The sequence below is a fragment of the Gymnoscopelus braueri genome (genome assembly GCF_963280865.1).
Source record: "Gymnoscopelus braueri genome assembly, chromosome: 11".
Classification (NCBI taxonomy): domain Eukaryota; kingdom Metazoa; phylum Chordata; class Actinopteri; order Myctophiformes; family Myctophidae; genus Gymnoscopelus; species Gymnoscopelus braueri.
This window is the reverse complement of record NC_137613.1, coordinates 16545204-16572146: the sequence shown is the minus strand read 5'-3', so window position 1 is coordinate 16572146 and position 26943 is coordinate 16545204. Positions and strand designations below refer to the sequence as shown.

Sequence of the window (26943 nt, the reverse complement as noted above, 5' to 3'; positions counted from 1 at the left end):
GCGATGTGTCACGATTTTTTTTTAAACCACTTTTGACCCTGTCTTGGCCTTGTCATTATAGGCGAAAATGTTCAACAATATTAGCCGGTCTACAAGCTCTTGTAGATCTGCTATTTTGTTTTTGAATTTTCGATTTAGAATGATTTGAATGGATTTAGCACTTTTTTTTGACAAAATTGGGTCAGTCGCTGATGTAGGAGGACTCTTCCAAAATCGGGGTCGGTCGACACCGGTCGGGATCTCCTCCCACCTCCTCACGCCAGTCTTTGCTCTTCCCTGCTTCCGTCATTATTTGCGCTTCAGTTTAATCATCCTTTCAAAAGCCGCTTCTTCTTCTTCTACTTCTTTTTCTTCTTCTTCTTCTGTCTCTTTCTCGCTCACACCGTCACCTCATTCTTGCTCCCAGTCCGCAGTCCCTGCCCTCCTCCTCCTCCCCCTCCTCCTCCTCCTCCTCTTTCTCCTCCACCTCCCCCGGGGATGAAGTGCAGCTGCTCGATGGTGTTCTGCCGCTTGGTGGCGAAGGCCATCCGCCGGGCGCTGGGATGCCCCCCTCCTCCTCCTCCTCCTCCTCCTCCCATGTGCCCCCTGCCGCCGTGGGGGTCCCATCCTCTGGGCGGGGTGCTCTGCTCGTGCTCGTGGCCCGAGGTGGGGTGAGAGTTCATCTTGATCATGTGGTGGCGGTCCAGCGAGGGAGTGGTGGCGCAGATGTTCTGCTGCGACTGGGCCTTATAGGTAGATAAGATACATAGAATTTAGTGCATTTAGCAGACGCTCTTTATCCAGAGCGACTTGCAGTAAGCAAGGTAAACTCATACATCAAATCGTTGCTGTCGGGTTGAAATCTCCATATAATTTTTTGTGAAATAGCTATTAGCTGTGAAATAGCTGTGAAGTAGCTCATACTACAGCGTCACACAAAAGCATCAAAAGTAGCAGATCTGCAAGCTCGAAACGCTGTGCGAAGCGACACGTTTTGAGCTTGTAGATCTGCTACTTTAGCTATTTTTTTTTTTTAATCCTGAAAAGTAACAGTTTTGGACATACAGTATGAGGTTTCCATCCGACAGAGATGAAATGCAGAGACAGTATAGTGTCTCTGCAATAAACTAGGATCATAGGTAAACCAAGAACCTAGCATCAGTCTAATCTACAAAATGATATAATATTATTATTATGATACATTGAAACTATAGGATGCTAGGTGAACAAATGAACCGAGCAACTGTCTAAATAACATGCATGCATCCAAATTACATTTTAACAGTTGCATAAGACTGCATAGGCTAGGTTAAGTGCTACGGGCTAAGACGCTTCTTCTTCGCTCCTCCGCTTCTTCTTAGATAGTCGCCAGAAGCAGCACAACAGCAGTTAAAGTACAGAGAACATCATCCACAAAAACAGTTGGAAAAAGAGGTTGCGCCTGTACACCCTCCTATGCAGTAACCTGCACCACGCAGAAACAAAACACACACACAATCACTCTGTCATCACACTGTATAAAAATGAATATAAAACAGCCGATCTACAAGCCCACAACGGGTCGTAGACGCGTTGTGATTCCCGTGTTCCGGTTTTCTGCCTTTATTGGATAGTACAGTGAAAAGTGGGCTTGCAGATCGGCTTTTTTTGGCAGTAGATCAGGTATTACGACGCCATTACAGCCCGCCAAATTACATTTTGGTTGACTAAATCATTGGTTCTCAAAGTGGGGTCCGGGGACCCCCAGGGGTCCTTGAGGGAGTTCCAGGGGGTCCCCAGCTAAATGATAGATTAGTCACCAAATGGACCCTTATGGGTCTGTAACTCTGAGAGTGTACAAATGGAACCAAATGGACCCTAACGGGTCCATTTGGTTCCATTTGTACACTCTCAGAGTTAAATTGACATAGATTTTACAATATAAATTGCGGTCCAAGTGATAGAAATGCCATTAAATGGGGGTCTGTAGCCCTAATGCAAACTGGGGGTCCTTGAAATTAAAATGGTTGAGAATCACTGCTAGAGCCGTAAAAAATCTTCTCTTATGGGGTCCCTGGCATATCTTTTGAAATGGGGGTTCGCGGGCTAATAAGTGTCAATTTGGGGGTCCTTGACATGAAAAAGTTTGAGAACCACTGGACTAAATAGTAGACTAAAACAAAAACATTTCAGATGACTAAAATATGACTAAAAACTAAATGGAATGACAGTCAAAAGGCTATGTATGACTGAAAATAAAATACAACAATTCTGTAAAAATTAACATTGGTATCCTGTACCATGCATAAGCAACACACACACACCTTATGGTTGTGGCTCAGGCGGCCCATGGTGGGAACACCGCCTCCTCCTCCTCCTCCTCCTCCTCCTCCTCCTCCTCCGTTTACTCTCCTGTCCCCTCCTGCTCCCACCAGGAGGCCCATGGCCATCAGCCGGTCCTCCAGGCGGTCAGGGGACACCAGCAGCCTCTCTTGGGACCTGCATGGGACCAGGATTCAAGAGATTTATCGTCACAAGGATGCAGGAGTACATGCACTGTGAAAAACCTATTAACCCATTCAAACTGGGAAGCATCCATGTGTCATTTTAGATTTTACCCACTTCAACCATTATTTTATACTTTGGCTATTAAAAAATAGCAGATATACAAGCTCGTAGCGCAGCTATTTTGTTTTTATCTTAAAAATGTTTGCAAATCGTTAAATATGTATATATATATCAAAATATACTACAAGCTCACACATTTTAAAATTGCAGTATGTTATGTATTCATCATCTGAATCTAGAAACTAACTAGTAACTTAAGTTTTCAAATAATTGTATTGAGTAAAAAAAAAAGTACAATATTTGCCTCTGAGATATAGTGGAGCAGAAGTATAATAAATGTATCCAAAAACAGAAGTAAAGTTAAAGTACTTGAGTAAATGTACTCAGTTACTCGCGACCAAATGTCAGCGTTAGTGAGGAAGCTGAAGGTAAGTCACTTCAGATGAATAATTGAACGGTGAAAGTGATCTGATGGCTCAGCTCTCCTCTCCTCTCCTCTCCTCTCCTCTCCTCTCCTCTCCTCTCCTTTCCTTTCATCTCCTCTCCTGTTCCTTTCCTCGTCTCATTTTGTCGCTGTCGGGCAGAAACCTCTCATCTCCATATTTTAACTTTTCGTGTTTTTCCGTAAATCAACGCTCTACTTGATCATACTACAGCGTCACACAAAAGCATCAAAAGTAGCAGTCTCGAAATGCGGCACGAGCTTGTCCATCTGCTGCTTTTGCTATTTTTGAATTTGAATCCTGAAAAATCCTGACAGTTTTGGACATATGAGGTTTCCAACCGACAGACGAGACGATTTCCTCTCTCCTCCATTCTGTTCTTGTTCTGTTCTGCTCCTGCTTTTCTCCTTTTCCTCCTATCAGCTGTTCTCCATGCCTCACACACTTATCTTTCCTTTCTCTCTCCCTATAGTCTCTGGAGACAGACTGTTGGCTCACACAATTTTCAAATGTGTCTCATGAGCAAAATGTGAAGAAACTACAGTGGATGCCCGTCTCCCACACCCACCCCACTTTCCTTTTTTCTGGCAGTCGCCTACAATTTGTCCTACAGTGAATCATATAAGTCAACGCGAAGCAGATAGATAGATAGATAGATAGATAAGATAGCCTTATTGTCATTCAACAATACATAAAATACACAATTGAAAGAAATGTCGTTCCACTGATGATGGCAGATCAAAATGGCAGATCTACAAGCTCACAACGCCTCGCAGCACGAGGCGTTGTGAGCTTGTAGATCGGCCATTTTCACAATATTTATCTTTGGAACCGAGTCAAACTAAACGTAATGTTGTCAGGGTGGGGAGGGGGTTAAAATAATGATACATTTGGGGGGGGGGGGGTCGCGGCCTGAAAAAGTTTGGGAACACTTGAACCTACAGTGTAGAACCTCTCCTTCCTCACCTGCGTAGCGTCTGTGCGGTCTTGCTGGTGCTCATGGTGGCTTTGTAGTACTGGTGCTGCTGGTTCTTGGCCTGCAGGCGGGACAGCGTGTTCCCCTCCCCGAAGGCCAGCAGCTCGTCCTGCGACCGGACCCGGCGCGGCGGCCTGTCGAAGGCGGCGGACGCGTACGGCGCCGCCTGGGGCTGCTGCTGCTGCTGCTGGGGGGGCAGCGGGTAAGGGTTAGGGGTGGAGGGGATGTGGATGCGGGGCCGCGAACCGTGCAGGGGCAGCGTGCCCCTGGCGCCCAGCGTGTAGTCGCCTCCTCCTCCTCCTCCTCCTCCTCCTCCTCCTCCTCCTCCGTACTGCAGGTGGTGCTGGGAGGAGTGGAAGGACGGAGGGGCGTTGTTGCCCCCCCGCCGCTTGGAGGAGGTGTAGTAGCCGGTGTAGTCGTCCAACTCTTTCTCTGGGAGAGGGAGAGGGAGAGAGCGAGAACATTTTATTTTTGTTCCATCATTCATCACAGTTTTCAGAAAAGAAAAGGGTCCAGGGACAGAGAGACGGAGACAGAGTGCGTGTGCGTGCGTGAGAGAGAGAGAGATGGGAAATAAGTGAGTTATAGGGCCAGAGACAGAGAGAGGGGGGTCAGAGTGACAGGGTGCCACAGAACGATAAGATAAGAGAGGAGGTGAAAAAAGAGACAGATAGGGTGACAGAGAAAAATGAAGTGACGGAGAGAGAGAGAGAGCCGGTGATGGGGAGAGAGAGCGCCAGAGAGAGAGAGAGAGAGAGAGCAGTTGGTGGGATTCATTATCGGTGAAAAAACAGAAATGTTTCTCTCGCCCTGTGTTCTCTGGACAGTGCACGGTAAAATCCTGAGTGTTTGTTTAGCTCAGAGAGTACACAAATGGACCCAATTACTGGTCCATTTGGGTCCACTCTCTGAGTTAAATTAACACTCATAATCGTTACCGTGTGGATGCTTCGGTCTTCAAAGGCATTTCCCCTGAAACCAGCTCCCCGAGAGCCAATTTAACACTGACCTTTAGCCACAGCCCCCCCCCCCCCCCCCCTCTCTCTCTCTCTCTCTCTCTCTCCCCCCCCCTCTCTCTCTCTCTCCCCCCTCTCTTTGCACACTAAAATACACACTGATCATTTAACTCTGACACTGTGAAAATGGACCCGGAAGGTTGGCCTCAGTAAAAACCAACACTCTGCATTTGACTTTGTTCTTGTTGTGGTACTCTCTCTCCCCCCTCTCTCTCTGTGTGTGTGTGTGTGTGTGTGTGTGTGTGTGTGTGTGTGTGTGTGTGTGTGTGTGTGTGTGTGTGTGTGTGTGTGTGTGTGTGTGTGTGGTGTGGTGTGGTGTGGTGTGGTGTGGTGTGGTGTGGTGTGTGTGTGTGTGTGTGTGTGTGTCTCTCTCTCTCTCTCCCTCTCAGGTTTTCTTTATTCTTCTCCCTCTACGTGATATGTATTTGTTCTCAGTTCAGTTATAGCTTTATCGAAGTTCCATGAACCATGTTGCCAGACCCATCAAAGCAATGTGTCCTCCATTCTTCTCTCCTGATGTCTGTGTCTCTCTCTATGTGTTGTGTAATGTATGGTGGGGGAGGAGGATGGAGACCTAATTCTCTCTTTTTAAGGACTAGTACTGTAGTAGGTTGACCAGTGTTTTGAATTTTAACAATTTGTTTTGTTAGTTTTTTGTTTCTGAATTGTTGTATCCTGTAGTAAGTTGACAAAGGCAAATTCTCTCTCTATCTCTCCTCACCCTGTCCCTCTCTCTCTCTGTCTCTCCTGGTGTCTCTCCATCTGTTAACCACGTTACACAACAAGCTCTCCTTCCTTTCTCTCTCCTTCCTTTCTCTCCCTTAATTTGCAAGACAATATTAGACAGAAACAATACTGTCACAGTGATATCCAACTCTCTCACTCTCCCTTTCTCAGTCTTCCCTCAGTCTCCCCCCATCTCTCTCTCGCTCTCGCTCTCGCTCTCGCTCTCTCTCTCGCTCTCTCTCTCTCTCTCTCTCTCTCTCTCTCTCTCTCTCTCTCTCTCTCTCTCTAGTGTTTACTCTCTCTCTCCCGTGCAGCTTACATTATCTTCAGCACTCTCCCTGGCCAAAGATTGCAGACAAAGAGGCCTTTATCCGTGCCCGGCCGTGGCACTGTGTGTGTGCAGAGAGACCACATCAAAAGAGACAGGTCTCACATGAAACATTCTGCTCTCTGAAGAGCAGAGGCATATGGTACACAATGATTAGTACCACAGAATTACAACACATTAGGTCCCCCATTTTAAAAGCTATTAAGTGATTGAAGCATAAAAAAAGTATGCTAAATGATAGGACCGCAAGAAATTAACTCTCCGAGCCTAGGCGTATAATTCCTTGGGTTTTTGCCAATGGAGATAATTAGAATGTTTTTTTCCTCTACCATTTTTCATTTGCTTTTACTGTCGAGGAACATTCTGGGGATATCATAGAATTGCAGCGCTTGAGACAGCCATGTTCCCATGCTGTTATTAAAGCTGAAATCCAGGATTTCCCGGATTTAACTGATTTGTCTCCCTCCTCTGGTGGCAAAAGGTATTGCAATGCATTTTCTGATTCTCTCAGACTGCAAACATGGTGTAGCAGCCATTGTGCCAGTTATTTGTTGCTTCTGATCTAAATGTAAGTCTATCTATCTGTCTGTCTGTCTATCCGTCCTGTGGAACGCACTGCCAGCAGCTAAGGCTAGCACCATCCATGCCTTTGTTTAATGGTCAGATTTTGCTCTGTCGTCTGTTGTTTGCTCTGCAGTCTGTACAGCACTTTGTAACTTTGCTTTGGGTAACCCAATTGTGTTATGTAAACTGACTACAGCTACAGCCCAAATGAATACATAGTTTAATTATAAATCTTTAAACATTTTGAATAATGAAAAAAGAAAATGCTGACACAGAAACTGTTGTGACAGTTAAATCCCCCTCCTGCAAATTTTACTTCCTATTTTACCCTTATAATTTCCAAACCACATATGGTTGTGGATTGAAATCGTACATCCCAATGGATGGACTAGGTCCTTTTAACTTGGTACGTATATTTTAGTATATATTTAAGTATATTTTGAGGCAAATACTTTTGTACTTTCCACAATTACAACAAGTTACATTTTCAACCACAGGCCTTTCACTTGTAACAGAGTATTTTTACATTGTGGTATTGCTACCTTTACTTTGGTAAAAAATCGGAGCACTTCTTCCACCACTGAAAGCAAGCTTTAGCGAGAGAAACAAGCAACCAGGTCTATGAAAACAAGCCCAAAATAAGCAACTTGGCCACCTGAGCACGCACGCCAAATATTAATTACATATTAATTTGGGATTCCACTACACTTCAGCAACATGCCCAAAAAACCCACAAACCGCAACTACCAATATCTACGAGCGACTGTATAGAAAAACAAGCCCAAAGGATGCTTATAACAATACAAGCAGACTTGGCAACACAGATTCAAATCCATAACGGTACAGTGTAAATCTGACAACAATCTATTCTAGACCAATCACAGCATGACTGTCCCTCCAAACAATGGGATAAGGATAATCATGCATAATTTTCATCCAAATACCGTTTAAATAGGAGCTTAACCATTTGACGCGTCCCTATTCAAGGGGCGAACATTCCGTAAAAACAGCCGATAAGCTCACATCTCTAGATTGGCTATTTTCAGCAAAGAGATTTGGTATATAGAGGAGGGGGGAAAAGGAGCGGGCCAGGTATAGGGCCCTGGGGGACCCCGGTAAATTAAGTGTATAGGGTTTTAAAGGGTTAAGATGTTGAACTTTGATTCAAAATGTACTCATTTTGTTGAAAATGGCCCACGGTGCCTCTGGACTCAATGTATAGCCCTGCAGGCTGGCACTGGAAAACATTCAACAGCTGGAAAACATTAGCAGTAGTGGGAGAAGTACTCGGTTACAAGTAAAAGACCTGTGTTAAAAATGTTACTTGAGTAAAAGTATAAAAGTATTGACATCAAACCCATTTTGGGCGGGAACCCCTTTTTGTAACTATACCTTTCAAGACGGGAACCTCTTTTGGGGTTCCTGTTGCTACAGTATGTACAGTATATAGCAACATACATTCTTCGCAATTTTTGAATAAATATTTGAAGTTTTTCAGAAAACCTAGGTCAGGATTTAGAAGGCGTTTTTAGAATTGACCTCAGGTCGAAATGGGTTAAAGTGCCAAGCTCACAACGGAATGCTACTGTATTTCTGCCAAATGTTTGCCCGAGAATAAGGACGTTAGGGTCCATGTGGTTAAGAGGGGCTACTGTTTCTGTGATGTAAAATATGACTTCAAATCAAATATGACGATTATTTCAAACTTTTGCCTTCATTGCGATTAATGAGCGATTATTAGAATAAATAATGAAAATAGCCGATCTACAAGCTTGTAGATCGGCTATTTTCGCACGGCATCATTGCACACAAGGAAGATACAGAGTTAATCGATTTATAAGAAATGTAAATGTTATAATAAAACCAACGTGCTCCTTGATTATTCAATTAACATACATGAGCGAGATTAGGTGGGTTATTGGTTGTAAATGTGGTTTAATTGGCCAGCCCTATGTCAGATGGTCCTCCACACAGGGCCTTGACATCAAAGCATAGAAGTGTTGCTCCTCTTTGATTGAATCGAGATAATAAAATGCCCTCGTATCTCTACCCCTTGCCCTCACCTCATTACTGCATCCACTTCCATATGCGCGCGCGCGCGCACGCACGCACGCACTCACACACTCACGCACTCACGCACTCTCACACACACACACACACACACACACACACACACACACACACACACACACACACACGTATTACTATACTTATGAGGACATCAACACATCGTATGAATGCCGTTTGTACATGTTTTTATCATTTTGAACCTAGAAAATAGCCTAAATCTGCTATTTTCTCTGCACGACACTGACACGTAACTAAGTATAAATAAGGCATAATTCCAACCCCAAACCTGAAACCTAATCTCTAAATGTCTAATCCTGACTCTAACCACAACCTGAATCTTTTTCTAATTGTAAACCTAACTGTAAACCACAAAACAACCATTTACTGTATCTTGTGAGGATCAGGAAAATCTGTCCTCACAATGTCTATTTGTCAAATTCTTCTACACTTGACATTTGGCCCGCACAAGTATAGAAATACAAGCGCGCGCGCACACACACACACACACACACACACACACACACACAAGCTTGCACGTGCATATGATCTCCCACGTAGAGACTATCCATCACCCAGCCCTCTGCATGCTCCATCTGAGCCCACTCCCCTCCCCCACCTATTACACTGCCCTCAGAGAGAGAGAGAGAGAGAGAGAGAGCGAGAGAGAGAGAGAGAGCGAGAGAGAGAGAGAGAGAGAGAACGAGAGAGAAATAGAGAGAGAGAGAGAGAGAGAGAGAGAGAGAGAGAGAGACAGAGAGAAATAGAGAGAAATAGAGAGAAATAGAGAGACAGAGATAGCGTGACAGAGATAAATAGAGAGAGACATAGAGAAACAGAGAGACAGAGAGAGAGAGAGAGAGAGAGAGAGAGAGAGAGAGAGAGAGAGACAGAGAGAGAGAGAGAACGAGAGAGAGAGACAGAGAGAGAGAGAGAGAGAGAGACAGACAGACAGACAGACAGACAGACAGACAGACAGACAGACAGACAGACAGACAGACAGACAGACAGACAGACAGACAGACAGACAGGGAAGGGAAGGAAAAAAGTGGAAGGTGAGAGGGGAGAAAAAACGAGGGGGGACACGAGAAGAGGGAGAAACAAAAAAGGTGGGAAAAAGAAGAGAGAGAAGGGGGAATACACTGGTAATAGAAACTGAGATAGACTATGGTTGACTTCAAATCCAAATAACAGTTTTTTTTTACTTTTGCCTCGACTACGACAATGCAATGCGACACGTTGTGAGCTTGTCGATCAGTTATTCTCACTATTTTGTACGCCACCATTGCACAATGAAGTATAATTGAGGGGTTAATCTGACTAATCGATAAAAGTCGATAAAGAAATCGACTAGAAGTTTTTCATGTTTATTCATTCAAATATAAGGGGAAAAAACAGCTTTCGATTATTCGATTAACCTACATGAGTTTTGATATATTTTCCCTAAGAGAGACAACATCTGGGGGAGAGAGAGAGAGAGAGAGAGAGAGAGAGGTCGTTCTTCCTCTCTTCTGTCACAGGCCCCCACAGACTAACTCCTCAGAGCCCCTCCCCCCTTCATTTATCTCTCTCTCTCTCTCCGTTTACACTCACATTCTCTGTCAAGGCCTCTCTGTCTCTCCTTTCCTGCCGCTCCCTTTTACTGTATACTTTCTCTCCGTTTTTCTCTTCTCGACCCCCTATACTCAATCTATTTTCCCCTCATGTATTTTTCCTATAGGGTGACTAGACCAAGATTGTCCCGGTTTCAAGCTGAGTGTCCCGACAAATATCTCTACAAACACGACTCAAATGTCTCGGTTTTCATTTACATTCACTACCCAATCGTCCGCCATTTTCACCACAATTAAAATAATAATAGTTGTTTACAGCGGTTGCCCGCACGTACATGTTCTGTACACGCTCACACCTAACGAACCAGAAAACATGAACAATGCACTGCGTGTCTCAATTCAACACTGATGAGTGTCAATCACGCGTTACCTGTATGCAACGATATGGCGCGTATACATGTGCGTGCGTGTGAACGTGCATGTATGAGCGTACTGTACGCATGCACGAACAAACGTGCACATTCATTCATGGGTCCCGGTTTGGGGGGGGGGGGGTTGAAAACATGATCACCCTAATTTCCCCTTATACCATCTTTACCTCTTTCTCTGTCACCTCCTCTTTTGCCGTCTATGTTTCTGTTTCTCTTTTGTGCACATCATTAAAGGCAAAAAATAAATAGTTATGTATATGTATGCGTGTATGTTTTAATAGCTATTCCTTCTGGTTTTGTTATTCTATCTATTATGTATGATCATTTTCTCAACGACATAACCTGTTTTTCTGTTGTTGTTTCCTTTGGCCTATAAGGACATGCCTCGAAGATGAAGGCATGGATTATTAATGGATGACATTTATGTTAATTGATTATGGATTAAAACTCACCCAGTCTCTTCAGGGAGCAGTAGCGGCTGATGTCAGGCTTGACAGCAGACTCGTAGGAAGGAGGCAGCTGGGCCAGGTTGTGGAAGGAGTGAGAGAAGGAGTGCGACGAGGGCTGACGCTGCTGCTGCTGCCCCTGGTGGTGGAGCAGGGTTATTACAGTTAACTCTAACTGACCAAATAACCAAAACTACAATTCAAAAAAATATATGATTCAGTTTACTGACATAAAAATAGAAACTAGGCTTTACAGAAGATAAGTAACAGAAACGATATGAACTAAAATGTCCTTAATTTTAGTCTTTGTGAAAAACAAAATAATAGCAACAATAGCAGATCTGCAAGCTCACAGAGCATTGCGATGCGACTTGTTGTGAGCTCGTAGATCTGCATTTTTTTTAAAACAAATCCATATTACATAACTAATACTGTCTTTTTCAAAAGATTTAAAAATAAACTAGCAAACATGCTTGAAAAACCAATCCATTCCAAACTGAAATTGAAAACATAAAGTCAAAACAAAATAAAAAAATCGTTTTTGGGAGAACAACCAGTGGTGTAAAGTAACTGTAAAGTAAAGTACATTTACTCAAGTACTGTACTTAAGTACAATTTTGAGGTACTTTTACTTTACAGGAGTTTTTCCAATTGTCTATACTTTTACTTCCACTACATCTCAGAGGCAAATATTGTACTTTTACTCCACTACAATTATTTGAAAACTTTAGTTACTAGTTATTTTGCAGATATAAATAATTATGTTATAAAACATACATTAACCACCTTTAGCCCCTATTTTAAACCCTATTTAAAAATAGCCGATCTACAAGCTCGCATCGCGACGCGTTGTGAGCTTGTAGATCTGCTATTTTCAAACATTTTAGTACTTTTACTTTTGGTACTTTAAGTACATTTCGATACCAATACTTTTGTACTTTTACTCAAGTACATTTGACATTTTATTCCGGACTTTTACTTGTAACAGAGTACTTCTACATTGCAGTATTGATACTTTTACTTAAGTAACACATTTGAGTACTTTTTTTTCCCACCACTGAGATCTACAGTACACTGACCTGGTGATAGAGGTGGCTGTGGTGGGAGCCGTGGGGCACGGGGCGGGACAGCGAGGAGGAGAAGGAGGTGGAGGTGAAGATGGCGTTGTTGTGTTTGGCGTTGGGCAGGGTCCCGCCCCCTCCTCCCAGAGCCGCCGACACCGCCGCCGGGAGCTGACTGTTGTTCATGATGCGAGTAGGGGCTCGCTCTACCATGAGAGAGAGAGAGAGAGGGGGGGAGAGAGAGGGAGAGAGAGAGGGAGAGGGAGGGAGGGAGAGAAAGAGGGGAGAGAGAGTGAAGGGAGGGGGGTAGAGGAGGGAGCAGGGTGGACGGAGATACAGGAATTGGAAGGAGGAGTGAAAGGGAGCAATGGAGGGCAAGGAGTAAGGATACGGAGGTAAAGAGATAGCGAGAGAGGGGAGGTGATAGAGAGCGAGGTGGAGGTATAGTGTGGGAGAGAGAGGACCCAGTGAGTGGAGAGAGAGAGACAGGTGGCAAAGAGTGGGATGAAGATAAGAGCAAGATAGACAGAGCAGGAGGGAGGGAGGGGTAAGAGATGGACATGTGATACAGAGAGAAAAAACAGAAAGAGAGATAATGGACAAAGAAAAGAAAGAGAGAGAAAGAAGGAAGATAGAACAGAGAGAGAGAGAGAGAGAGAGAGAGAGAGAGAGAGAGAGAGAGAGAGAGAGAGAGAGAGAGAATCCACAGGTTGGTTAAAATTGAGGAAGCATAACCCTCCACAACATATCTCCATAGCAACCAACTACAGCAGACAATGCACATCTATATACATTTATATTTCTGAAGAAACAAACATATATTTAAATATATATATGTTATAATATATATATACAGTATATATTTATATACATAGTGCATACATAAATGCATTTATAACATCACAGATATATATGTTCATTCACATTGATGCTGAAAAGCAGAGCCAGTCCATGAAGCCATACACATACATACATACGTACGAACATGACTTGTTCTTACAAATATATACATTTATATATCAACATTTACATACATTATACCATATAGTTAGTCATTCTAAAAACAGGGTCATATTTACAATGACCTAACATGTAGTGGCATTTGTAAATGTCCTAACATGTAGGTTCATTTGACAAAAAAACAGAAAAGACACGTGACATTCAAAAGGACACCTTATGTCTGATTTATACTTGGTTGCGCATCGTGTGCACCGAAAATTGCCCATTTATAAGCTCAGAGCGCACTGTGCGCTTGTAAATCGGCTAAACATTTTCACAAGCAACAAAGCATAAATCACCCTTTAGAATGACACACAAACGCATGCCCACTGTTGGTTTCTTAAAGTTGAATTTATCATCCATCACGTGGGTGTCACTTACAAATAACTGATCTACAAGCTAACATGCAGATCAGGGTGTTTTATTTAGGCAAGCGACGCCATCATACCACGGAAGATGAACGAGGCTTTAGTTTCCATGGTGCGATTTAAATTGCGAGATTTATACAGAAGTAGGCTGCTGATTAGCAGAAAAATGTAAATCATACTGTGTAACAGTGGTATGTTTTAGCGGCAACCTTTGCAGCTCCGATGTCATTACAGCGTTTGTCAATACGGAAGGAATGCTTAAAAAGGAATGCTGCAGGATGTCCTAATTCGAGGATATTTTGGAAACACATACCGGTAGTCAGAAACGATATTAATGAACTGTAAAATACATAAATAAATACATTCCCGGTACATTTATGCTGCCTGCCTACATCATTTTGTCTAGTGTTTAGAGAGCTTTCCCTTCTGATGACAATAAATCCTCCATTAATACAAAAGCAGAAATCATTGTAAAGAATAACTGAGAAATGTTATATGCACCTCCATTAAATTCACCATTTGACACCGTTTGTTATTCATGCTGCATGTGACAAGAGACTGTTGTCAGGTCTTTTTTGCAGTGGGTTAATTATGAGCTGTGATCTAGTTCAGATTATGGATGCACATGTACTGCTCATAGACCATAGACAGTAATGGGCGATGAAGGCCAATAATGTCTTCTTTAACAGCCGAGCAGGGAGCCACCACGGCCACCATGTCACACACACTGCAAGGAAATTATAGCAGTGCTATAGCTTTAAATTCACAATTTGCATCGACAAGAGAGGGAGGGATGGAGGGAGGGAGGGGGTCGGTGGAGAGAGATGGCGGGATAAATAAGATAAAGTGTGTGGGGGGGGGAGATAACTATGAATAATATTTTGTACCCAGCTAGATATATTATATCTAGCTGGGTATAAGCTACAAACATATCTCTGTTAATGTACAATCAATGAACTTAGCTGTTACTGTGTAACCAGTATGGACACTGAACGGTACTTAACTACTTAAACCCTATATATACTTTATCGTATGAGGAATAGCAGAAAATAGCCGATCTAAAAGCCTGCAACACGTCGCAATGTGAAACGTTGTGGGCTTGTAGATCCGCTATGTTGTTATATAGACAAATTAAATCGAACTTCGCTGTCAGAATTAACACCGTGTGACACAATGTCCCAGTCTTTTGTTTTGTACAGCTAAGATGGCTGCGGCGTAGCATTTCCATAACACGGTCAGGGAACAGAGCACAAGCGCAGGTGTGGACAGTACATATGACTCTCAGGAGAGTAGGAATGCTCAGGAAAACAGCCTAATAATGGCCTCTGCCATGGCAACTGGTCAGTGTGCTGAATCCTATTCCCCCACAGCCACCTCATAGAATATTCTAGGGCTGCCATTATGACTTCTACACTGAAGCCAAATGACCACATTCTATAGCATGGGGGCCCCCCCTATTGTGAAATCATAAAAACAAAAGGAAATAGCGAAAATAGGCGATGTACAAGCTCACAATTCATGGCGTGAGCCTGTAGATTTGATATTTGCGCTATTTTCTTTGTTTTTTTTTTTTTTTTTTTTATTTATTTTTTTTTTTGTGTGAAAATAGGGACGCCAGGTTGATAGACTGGCACAATAATCACATTTTGTTTGTTTTGTTTCCGGAATTGGTTTCATCACAACTGTCAGAGCTGGAAGGTGGACTACACATCTGCTATACGATTACAATAATGGTGGTTCTCAATGTAAAAAATTTTCAAGGACCACCATAACCAAATGGACCCAGCGGGTCCCCTTAGACCTCACTTTGAGAACCACTTCAATAATATGTATGCAATACTGTATGTATAAGGTTGAATTTGTGTTGAACAAAACGTATAATGAAGGCCAAAATTATATAGATTTTTCTAAATATAGGAGTCGTTAAAGGGAACCGTTAAGGAATCGGAATCGTAAAAATTCCAAAGGAGCCCAACCCTAGTTACTGTATACTCTAACCCCAGATAAGAGTATAACCCTCTACATCTATCCACACTACTGTTTGTTCTCACTGTAGATGCAAGCTTGTAAACTCATGTATTCGGTTATAAAACCTTGTCAGTAGCATTTTTTTTCTCCCTCCTTCGGAGCAGCAGAAAAGCACGCACGCGCAGCCTTCAAGCCAAGGCCCTGGCAATGTGCAGCTCCCGCTGTTAAGCGCACATGTTGCAAATCACTGTTACACAGATAAGAAGAGGAAGCACACTTGGATAGTTGTAAAGCATGGGCCAGTGGCAGCAGTGGAAAGCAGACAGGACAGGCTGTACGGAGCGGTGATTGGGACACAGGCCATAGAAGACTGCAGATAGAAGACTTCTACTTATCCAGTGTTCATTTTGTCGTCTAAAACTATGACAAAGAATGTTCGTCAACTACCTTTTTTCACTGACGGAAACTAAATAAGAACTAAATAAAAAATACTGAGCTGTGATGACTAAAACTATGGCTAAATAAATTGACCCTATTTTACGTGTCTAAATTACCGGCAGGTCTTATGTCTTAACTTAAGACCTGGAGGCGTGGTCAGTGATGGTTTGCAATTTTGAGGAATTTTGAGGATGTGCATTGTGCCAAGACGGTAGACGCTAAAACGGACCTGAATTAGTCATGGGTGTGGTTTGGGCGTTGCTTTAATCAAACCAATCAGAGTATTGGCTGCCATTCCCTTTAAGATCAGTGCTATCGCTATTTTCCGTGCGTTAAGTGGTGAGACCAAAAGAGAAAGAAACATCTCATTGAAAGGAGAGATGTCCAAGTGCATGCATGGCCGTCATAATCACTGTAGGCTCTGTCTAATTATGTGACTGTCTCATGTCCAAAACACATCTGTGATATCTCTTGACAAACCACCAAATATTCACATTCTCAGATGCCTATTATTAAAGCATCTCCCCCTTTCTATCTATCTCAGCGCAACAAGTGGACACGTCGGTATGTTTCACTAATTTGCTCAGTGCAACTGCTGCCCAAAATATATCTCAGTCATCTCCAAACAAAAAAACGGTCAACGCTGCACTTGGAGAGAGAGAGGACGAGAACCCACTCTATTTGTTTCACTTCTAGGCTACAGGCAAAACAGCTGTAAAAACCTTCATTGTATTTTATTTCATCGGATTAATGAAGGAATAAGTCTTTGAAATGCCAGCTAAATTGTGACCGGAACATCCGGTCTTTCAGATTGGATGGATTGATACATGGTGAGTAGGGCTTTGGCTGTCTATAAGGTATGCATGCGTAATGCGAGCTCGCCGCCCAACACTTTCTTTTTACCCTTTAGTGTTTGATAGAGGGTAGAGGGATAATACAATCATGATTGATACACCAAATTAACATAGACACTTCACAGACTAAAGAGAACTTTGAATTATAACAATCAATTGCCCGAGTACAGGTCAGTTAAACCAGTGTCTATCAACCTTTTTTGTGCCAAGGCACACCTGGCATAGCCAAAAAATCCCAGGGCACACCTAGATATACGGTATATATATATATAGAAAAAAAGCAAATGCAAACAAATATTTCTGTTTTTGCATTATTCAGACATGCAAACTTTCAGCTTCCACTAGCCGTTTTTAATCCAAATAGGGCAATAGTGTGACACCTGACCCGGAAAAAACAGCATTTTGTCACCCTTTTCACCTCGGGGCTGTTTGCATGCCTGATTATTATTATCGTTTAAAAAAAAATAAAAAAAAAAGTTTTTTTTTTTTTTTTTTTTTTAATTATATTTTTTCAAACCTTCTTCAAACGGCGCGGCACACCTCAGCAGTAGCCCCGGCCCAAAATTGGGACGTTTGCCAGGGTTGATATACACTGAGTTAAACTGCAGTGTAGGGCTCTGGCTGCCTATCATATGCATGCATCACGCGCTCTGTGCGCCCGTGCCGCTTCCCGACACTTGCTTTTCGCTTCATAGCATTTCATAGAGGAGTAATAAAACCATGACTGATACACTGAATGAACATAGACACTTCACAGATTATAGAGAACTGAATTATAACAATCACTTGAGAATTGTCCTAGTATGGCAGAGTTAAACTGCCGGTGTCCCTACAACCAAACATTTATTTTTGCACTTAAGACGTGGTCCTGACCACGTCTTAACATGTGGTTAGTCTTGTTAAGTCAAGGGGCAAAATAGCACATACCGCATAGCAGCCTTAATTAACATTTAAACACTCCCCCAGGCGTTAATTCTGCCGAGTCTTAAAGCTTAAGTGTTTGACCTGGAAATAAGATGCGCAAAATAGGGAACAGAGAGTGTACAAATGGAACCAAATGTGTACACTGCATTACAGACCCGTAAGGGTCCATTTGGCCCCATGCTAAGACTCGGTGCGTGAAAGCGCTTCTTCAGCATCTGTCTGTTTAATATCACCCATAATGAATGACTTTGCAGCACAGCCCACATCAATATCTCACATTTATCTCATTCAGAGTGTTGCTGACTGCTGCCAACGCATGTTGTTTTGGAAAGCAACATGAAAACCAAAACACAAGCAAACCCACACACACGGAACGTGTTGCAAATGACACACTGATTACAACAAGAGTGCAGGACTGGAACTGGTTCATATACAGCAGACACCACCAATAAGACAGACAGACACACACTGTGTTCAGGAGGGGACTGGCTGGCCGTCAAGCAAGCAGCCAGCCAGCCAGCCAGCCAATCAGTCAGTCAGCCAGCCAGCTAGCTTGCTAGCCAGTTTGGCAGTGGTGGAAGAAGTACTCATATTTTTTTTTACAACAAGTAAAAGACCTGCATTCAAAATCGTACTTAAGTCAAAACACAGAAGTATTGGTGTCAAAACATACTTAAAGTAGCAAAAGTAAAGGTACACATTATGCAGGAAGGCCATTTCAGAATGATTAAACTATAATTATTGATTGTTAACCACTTAAGCACTATTTCATAAGCAGGCTATTTGATAGCCAGTATACGCCCAGTGTTTGTGAGCTTGTAGATTGGCTATTTGCAATCATATTTTTGAAGATGTTTGATTAATAATTAGACAAATTGTTAATGATCTAAATCTGCAAAGCAACTAGTACCTAAAGCTGTCATATAAATGTAGTGGAGTTTTAAAAAAAAGTTAAAAAAAAGTACATTTGCCTCTTAGATGTAGTGGAGCCGAAGCATAAAGCATCAGCGAACTTGAAATACTCAAGTAAAGTAAAAGTACCTCAAAAAGTATACTTAAGTAGCCTACAGTATACTTGAGTAAATCGTCTCTGTCGGGTGGAAACCTCATATGTCCAAAACTGTTACTTTTCAGGATTTAAATTCAAAAATAGCAAAAGTAGCAGATGCTTTTGTGTGATGCTGTATAGTATGATCAAGTAGGGTAAAAAAAAACACAAAAAGTTAGAATTTGGAGATAAGAGGTTTCCCGCCACCGACAGCGACAAAATGTACTTTCCACCAATGCCAGTTGGCCAATCAGCCGGGTTAGTGAGACTGCATCATCATCAGCTGAGCGTGCCGTGCCGTGGCGCTGCCCAGTGGCGTGCTGCTGTGAGCCTCCGGGAGCTTCTTTAGTTCTTACCGATGGTGGCAGAATGTTTGGGGCTGGACCCAGACCCAGCACCCTGCTGCTTAAAAGGGTGTTGCAAGTTCCCAACTGCAAGAGATCAGAGCCAACACACACTGATGCAACATACTGATGCTTTTTCTCACAGTGGAGACACTCTATGAGCGATTCTGTCTGCATGTGGCGCGGTGGTGTGTGTGAAGTAGTGGTTCTCATTCCAAGGATCCCCATAACTCTGAGAGTATACGAATGGAACCAAATGGACCCACAAGGGCGCGTTTGGTTCCATTTATATACTCTCTAAGGACCTCTAAGAGTCCAATTGGAAGACTATTCAATGTCAAGGACCCCCAAATTAATATATATTTGGCCGCAGACCCCCATCTGAAAAGATTTTGTGCCAGGAGCCCTCACACAAGATTTGTGTTGTTAAAATGTTTCAAAAATATTCTACACTTTTCACATTTCTTTCAAGATTTCTGAAAAATAGCAGGGTTTAAGTGGTTAAAACTGTTTTTTGATGATATTTTAGTTGTTTTGCTGGGGATCCCCTGGACCCCCCTCAAGGACCCCTGGGGGTCCCACTTTGAGAACCACTGCTCGCACTAGTGTAGAGAAAGACAGGAGGAGAAGGGTAGAGACAGAAAGGGACAGAGTGACAGAGGGAGAGTAAAAGAAAGACAGAAGGGGACAGAAAGAGCGAGAGAGAGAGAGAGCGAGAAGGACAGAAAGGTGTGTGCGTGTGCTCTGGGCTGAGTGTATGTGTGTAATGTGTGTTTATAGAGACAGAGAGATAGAAAGAGAGAAATACACAGTCCAACAGTGACCAACACACAATACAACCAGCAGAAGACATCTCTGGAAAAAAACAATTTAAGATTTCTCAACGCAAGCCAAGTGACAAATGGACTACAATGGAAACAATTAAGCCCCCTGGTGGCTTTTTGTGTTATTATCCTTTTAGCATTTAACCTTTGACTGTACTACCTGTACTGTTAACAAACTTGTATTCAATCAACCAAAAAAACACAGTCACGTAAGACAAAATAAAATGTAACCTTTTATTCGCATAATTATTGGTTCCCGTCTCAACTGTTGTTGCAGACATCAAACTAACTAACCTCCCTACCTCCTTCCTAGAGAGCAGCTGGGACAGGAGCTAGGTTAAAGTACAGTATAATGGCATTTTTCAACTATGAAGGGTAACCCAGATACCTTCTATAACCTGAAAGTTGTTGTTTTGTTTTTTGTACCAGAAGCACCCCTGATGGGAGGTGAGAGGTAGGAGAGGTACGTCATAAAAATAATCATGAAAAAAAACCTCTTTAAAAAAAAGTTAAAATAGCTGATCTACAAGCTCTATTTTAGCAACAAAAAAGAAAGTTATTACCGCCACCAGAGCAAGGCCCAAATTAGGTTCTGAGAACCTGAAACCGTTATGTCTATGTTATGTTATGTCTATGTTATGTCTAATTTCCCAATTTGGGACAAAAGAGGGACTTGAACTTGAACTGAACTGAGTGCTGAATTAATGTAACTCACTGCTGCGGTTGTCTTTGCTCTGCAGGGCGGGGGCGTAGTGGTTCTTGGAGGTGCGTCCGTCTGGCGCCGTGGTGCTGCTGGTGGTGAGGATGGTGGAGTTGTTCCTCACGCCACCCGGCTGCACCGGACTGGACTGGTGACGCAGTATGTCTACCAACGCCCTGAGGAGAGGAGAGGAGAGGAGAGGAGAGGAGAGGAGAGGTTTTCATTTTGCAAGTGAAAGTTTAAGTGGTTAAGTGTGTGCTTAAGTATTATTGCGAGCTTGTGACTAAAAAACTACATCGGATCTGGTTCAGGTTCTGGTACAGGTTCTTTTAAAAAAAAAAAAACAATAAATAAAACAAAAAAGGCTTTTCAAAGAAGTACTGCTTAACTCCCAAATGGTGTGGACTGCAGACTTGCACAGAAAAGAATTCCAAGGCACTCCGTCTTTGATGAAAAAATATATAGGATTGAGACAGACTCTGATGAAGACCTTCTAGTTCTAGGTCGATACGCGTTGGTCATAATGTGTTGCCTTCCTCAAAATAAATCCTATATATTTTTTTCATCAAAGACGGAGTGCCTTTGCAAGTCTGCAGTCCGAACCATTCGGGAGTTAAGCAGTACTTCTTTGAAAACCCCTTTTTGTTCATATGTTCCTACCTGTATCACCTAGCACCTATCTATCAGAGCCACTGACTGATCCCTGCAGCGCTTCTTTTTTTCTCTTTTTAAACAATAAACAAACATTGAGTTAAACTGACCTGGGCATATTGATGTCCCTGTTCCTGGGTCGACGGGAGACCTTGCTGAAGGCGATCCTGACGCCCACGGCCAACACCAGCGTGAAGGAAATCACCCCTCCGATCACATAGGTCGTGCTGCACATATTCAAGGCCAGACAAGTTTATTTGTATAGCACCGTTCCACAACAAGGCAACTCAATGTGCTTCACACAAAACAGTAAGCTAAACTACTATCTCCTTAACACATCGACCGCCAGAGGTTAATCTCATAATGTACTCACCAGTGCCAAGGTGTTTTTGTTGTTTTTTTGTTTTTTTCATGTCGCCATAGATCTTGTTAAAATCCTTAAGATTGAGCCATACACGGTCTGTTTACATCCGCGACATCCCACTGTATCTCCCAGTGAAGACCACGTGTCAAACGGGGTATCCATGTTGTAGTTAGAGCGGATTACGTTAAACAGTGAAATGCGAGGAGAAAAAACTACAGGAAGAGAATTGAGTTTCAGTTTCGTCTGTAGAACGAGAGCGGACGTGATCGTCAAAACCGGATCCCAAATAATTCTATTTCCGGTCATCAAACCGGAAACGGAAGTGGATCAAAAAAATTCCGAAAGTGAACCCGGAAGTTTTTAGCGCGAAAAGACCGTGGACCGTAGGGCTACGGTCTCGGCGCTTAACAGTTGGATTTAACGGACCGTAGGACTACGTTCTTGGCGGTTAATGTGTTAATAGGAAACACCTATTCAGGAGACACATACTTCTTCTTTTTTCTTTTTCTTCTTATATAGAGACAATGTACGATACAAAATAAAAAAGAGGGATATAATGTATATAAGCACCTGTACCTTTTTTGCCATTGCATTTAATTTCCTAATAAAATAATATATATATATAAAAAAACATGGACCCACCTGCTGCTCTGCTGTAGGAGTGTTTCAAAGTCGGGGTCATTCTTGTTGCCCGTGGCCGCGGTGGCGGTCATCTGGGTGTTGGCCCACACCGGGCTGATGTAGTTGGTGCAGGAGGCCTGGTCCAGGCGGCTCCTCGGGTGCTCACAGCAGAAGCGGTAGTGGCAGGTCCCACAGCAGTAGATGTAGGTGTCTTTGGAACAGTTAAAGGGGCTGTCGAACTGCCCCATCACGTCAAAGTAACCCCTGGTGGAGACAGAGCATATGAGAGATATGAAACATTATGTACAGCATTAATTTGGTGTTACAAACGTGTTTGTTACATGAATTAACCACTTAAAGGGATAGTTCACCCAAAACATTACTTTTTTTCTATCGATTAGTCACCCTATTCATGGATATTTTTTAGTTTTTTTCGCATTCCTAAGCCAATTATTTGATGACCAGCGTATCGGTAGGCAGCGGTTCCGGTAGGAGACACAAAGGGGACCCTTTGTGTCTCCTTCAGGAACCGCTGCCGGTCATCAAATTATTGGCTAACGAAAAAGATTTTTTTTTGGTAGGCAGGTTTCTGAAGTATGCACAGCCCTCCTATGAGAGACAGACTGATTATAAAAACAGTTTTTATCACAAGCATTATACGAAGATAGGTTGAAAATGGGGGAAGTCGTCCTTTAAGTAGCACTCAGGTAAAAGTATTTTGTAACTGTCCACCACTCTATGAATTGAATACACAGCCCTCAGGGCTTTTTGTGTTATCCTTTTAGCACCATCGTATAATTGTACCACAGTACTATTTGCAGACGCATCTGCGTCTCATTTTAAGATTTCTTTGGGCTATTCAAAAATAGCAGATCTACAAGCTCATAGCGCGGCACCGAGTGCCGCGCTACGAGCTTGTAGATCTACTATTTTTGAAAAATCGTGAAAAAATATTTTCCAGATTTTTTTCAAAAAACTGTTGAGATTTTGAATTTTTTAAAGAATGGCCTCAGGTCTTAAAGGGTTAATAAAGTATTCAATCTATCAATCAATCAATCAAACAGTACCAGTGTGACACACGTCCTACCTGCACGAGTCCGTGTCCACCAGCTGCCTCGGTGCCGGCGCCACCTTGGCGGCCCCCAGCGGAGGTTTCAGGGCGTCGGCCGCCGACACATTGCTCCCCCTCTGGGCGAGGGGCTTCGGAGGCGTCTCGGCGGCGGCGGCGGCGGGACCACCGTTGGCCGCCGGCAGCTCGTCGTCTCCGTTCTCGGCGTGCACCTCGGCTTCTTTCGCCGGCCCCCTGGGCCGTGTGGGGGGCCGGGGGATAGAGGCCACCGGCGGCTTGTAGCCCGTGAGGAGAAACAAGGAGGTGCTTCCTCCGGGTTTGCCGTCGTCGTCGGCAGCGCGGCGCTCCGTGGTTGCGGTCGCCGTCGTGGAAGCAGCGAGGCCGGCGAGGAGGAGGAGGAGGAGGAAGAACGGGAGGAAAGAGATGCGAAACATCTCCCGCCTCGCCATGGCAGCTCTCATGTTTTTTAAATCTCAAAGTTCTCAAGCTGGTCGTACAAAAAAAAAACAAGAGGATAAAGTGGCTGGTAGTTGAAGTGAGATTAGATATCCACGGGCTCTTCACAGAGGCTCTGCAGGGTTTATATCTCAGTTTTTGGAGTTAAACTCAGCCTATGTATGTGTGAAGGTTGAAGATATTATAAAAAAATAAAAACCTCTTCTCCTCAAAAGGTCTTTTAATGGCAAACTGATCCCGCGTCAGCACACACTGCTGTGGGATGAAGATTTTCACTTTGAGTCAAGTCGATTTGAGTTTTTGTTCAAGCAATGTTATGCGTGTTTGGCAATTCACTCTCTAGATCCTAATGTAAACATATAGCTTACAGTGAATATATAAGCATATACCTACAGTATCTCTACAGATATCCACACCTCTAAGCAGCTTTTGTAAACATTGAGATGTATATATTTCAAAGTTTTTAGGCCTTTAAGTTCACTGCCTGCCCTGTATAGTGGCTAGGTTTCTCCAGACCAGCAAAACTTGAACTTAATAAACTATGGAATGATATGGGTTTGCTTTATAGCAGCTAGGTATCGGATATTCAGTACTTCCTATTTAAAAAAAATAACCAACAAAGCATTCAATTAACTGATAAACTGGATAATAATCATAAACTATTCTTGGGATATTTTCAAGATAGGCAGTAATATTTCTGTAAACAAAATCAAAGTGTGAAAAGTGTAAACTCTTAAATCGGTGAAGTGAAAATCTCTGGGAGACTTTTAAACTCGTATCCACTTCATGGCACACAGTTACGATTCATGTAGGAAATCTCATTGAAAAATGTAGTGCAGTGTAAACATTTAGCGCTGTACATATGTAAACTTTCTTTTTTTTACGTTTCAGTAGTTTTTACTTCTATGCTGGATGGATTTTCTTTTTAGGCTGGCACTTCTGTTGTCCTGCGTAAAAAACAAATGTGAAAAAGAAATTGATAATGGAATTCTTTTTTCTTTGGACTCAAATTAAATCCTTAGCTCTTTGCGTGGCGTGTAAACAGCGTTGTCAGCTTCAGAGAGATTTGGATCCCTTCTTGGATCTAATTTTGGCACAGACTACAATCGGCTAAAATACGTTTGTTTCCTGCAAAATCACAATCTCAGTTTTCCTCGCACACAAAATACCCACTTTAAAACATGTGGGATGGGAATGAAAATTTGAGGAGAGTTGCTGAATACGTTGTTGAAGAGTTTAGGTTGTAAATGACAGCGGAACAACACACAGAGGACTGAGCTCAGTCAACTAGGTCCTGGGTAGTAGGGTACTACTAAACGGGCGGTACCAAGCAGCAACTTTGACACAGATTTAACAGAACCAGCAGCTACTAACCAACTAAAAACAGGGAGCGATCAATCAAGGCAGCCACCATAAACTAAGGGGGGGGGGACGTTAATGGGTGAAGGATGTTGCTGTGATGGAGAGAGGATGTTAAAGAAATAAAGAGGAGGAGAAAAGGGGAGAGGGACAGAAAAAAAACGCAGCAATCTAAAGAAAAGGAGGAGGATCTATGTGCGCTCGAACCCTTTGCGCGTGTGTCTTTGCTCTGAGTTTAGCTTGGCCCAACAGAACAGAACGAGTGACGGCTTGGGCCCGGCTCTAGCAGGGCAGCGAGGTTCTGCCCAAAGAACAGACATGAAAATGTCCGGATTCATCCGTCAATAACGTCGAAATCGGGAGGAAAAAACGACTCGAGGTGGTTGGTGGGGGGAGGAGGACAGGGGGAACTCAGGGTGACCGTTTCGCCAACCCAGCTGAACGTTAAAGAGCAGCCGAAGCCGAAGAGTAAAAAAACCCACAGTAGAAAATGTTGAGCTTTAAAAAGGAAATGCTGTTCTTTCGTCAAAATGTACGAAACAATGCATGTGGTACGTCGTCGTTGTCGCCGCGAGCGGTTTTCCTCAGTTAACTCCCTGAAAGTGCGCTGTTAGTGTGTCTAAAAGTCACCGTCCTGTTTTTAAATGTGTTAACGCTAATACTCATATGGCTGGTGTCTGATATGGCTTTAGGTAATGAGCTTTTTTTTCCTTCCCAAAACTTTTATCTCCTTCCCAAAAAACAAACAAGGGTTAACCTCCCTCAAAATAGGGTTGCAGTCGTACAGGCTTTAGAGAAAAGGTTAGAATGGCAAAAAAAAATGGAGGTAGGGTAAGGGGTTTGAAGTTGTTTCGGGAGATACGTTGCTCAGTCGCACACGGAAGATCACGAGAGAGGGACAGCAACAAAAACAACGACAACAACAGAACAGAACAGAGGCTTGTCTGATGGCAACTGGAAGAAATACGATACGGTAGATAAAGTGTCAAAAGTGTTTTAGAGTAGAGTTTAAGACGTGGATATACTGTACATGAAGTATATCAGTAAGTGTTTAGAGATAGCAGCAGTAGTAGCCTTAGAGAAGGGGTTGGTAAGGGTTGGGGTGAGTGAATGTTCGTCCGTTTAGACGTGCCTCCTGATGGGTTAAATGCTCAGACAGACAGATAGACAGACAGACAGACAGACAGACAGACAGCACGGGAACAGGATGGTGAGACTTATCGCTGCTCAACATGTGCCGTCTACCGACGTTCCGTTAACAGGAGGTTTGTCAATAAAGCACTTCTGAACCGATAATGCACTGGTCATCATCCAAGTCTTTTGTTTTTCCTAGCGATGGCAGCAGCCAACTGTGAGCACTTAAAACACTTCAAAACAAAGAAAACTTAGGGTTGTTTTTTTGGGGGGGGGAGGTTACTGTTGTTAACTGCTGGCGTTTGCTGTCTGTGATATATTTCAACACTGTTCACTATGTGAGGTGGAAATTTGTGGAATTGTTCGGGATGAAATGGGGAGATAGGAGGGAAAAAATGATATTGACAGATACAGTATCAAATATGCAACTATCAAATCAGAAGTCAAAGCTAAATGACCAAAACAAGGAGGACAGGAATGCCTTAATTCAGGTGATGTAGTGTAGGGTAAGTTCTATTGTCAAAGGTTTGATGTTTTTTCTTGTATGTCCTTTTGCTTGTTGCTTCTCTTCACGACACAGTCAGTTTTGGCACTGGGTTTTGGTCTTGCTCAAAACAATAGAAGACATAAGGGAATAATGATGTGTGTCTGCACATCTGGAGTCCCAAAAATAAAAAAAAACTCT

At 42.9% G+C, this 26943-nt stretch overlaps 1 protein-coding gene across 1 annotated transcript; it reads right to left on the bottom strand.

Annotated features, from left to right (window-relative positions):
* Positions 1 to 377: 377 nt before the first annotated feature.
* On the bottom strand, positions 378 to 23758 carry LOC308095482 (protein shisa-7-like; the record flags this gene model as incomplete). The annotated part of the gene is made up of 10 exons (XM_080442539.1): positions 378 to 725; positions 2283 to 2457; positions 3936 to 4377; positions 11083 to 11215; positions 12156 to 12343; positions 19093 to 19167; positions 20620 to 20780; positions 21366 to 21482; positions 22262 to 22504; positions 23328 to 23758. The coding sequence occupies 10 exons, from the start codon at positions 23756 to 23758 to the stop codon at positions 378 to 380; spliced, it is 2313 nt and encodes a 770-aa protein (XP_080298665.1).
* Positions 23759 to 26943: the final 3185 nt, after the last annotated feature.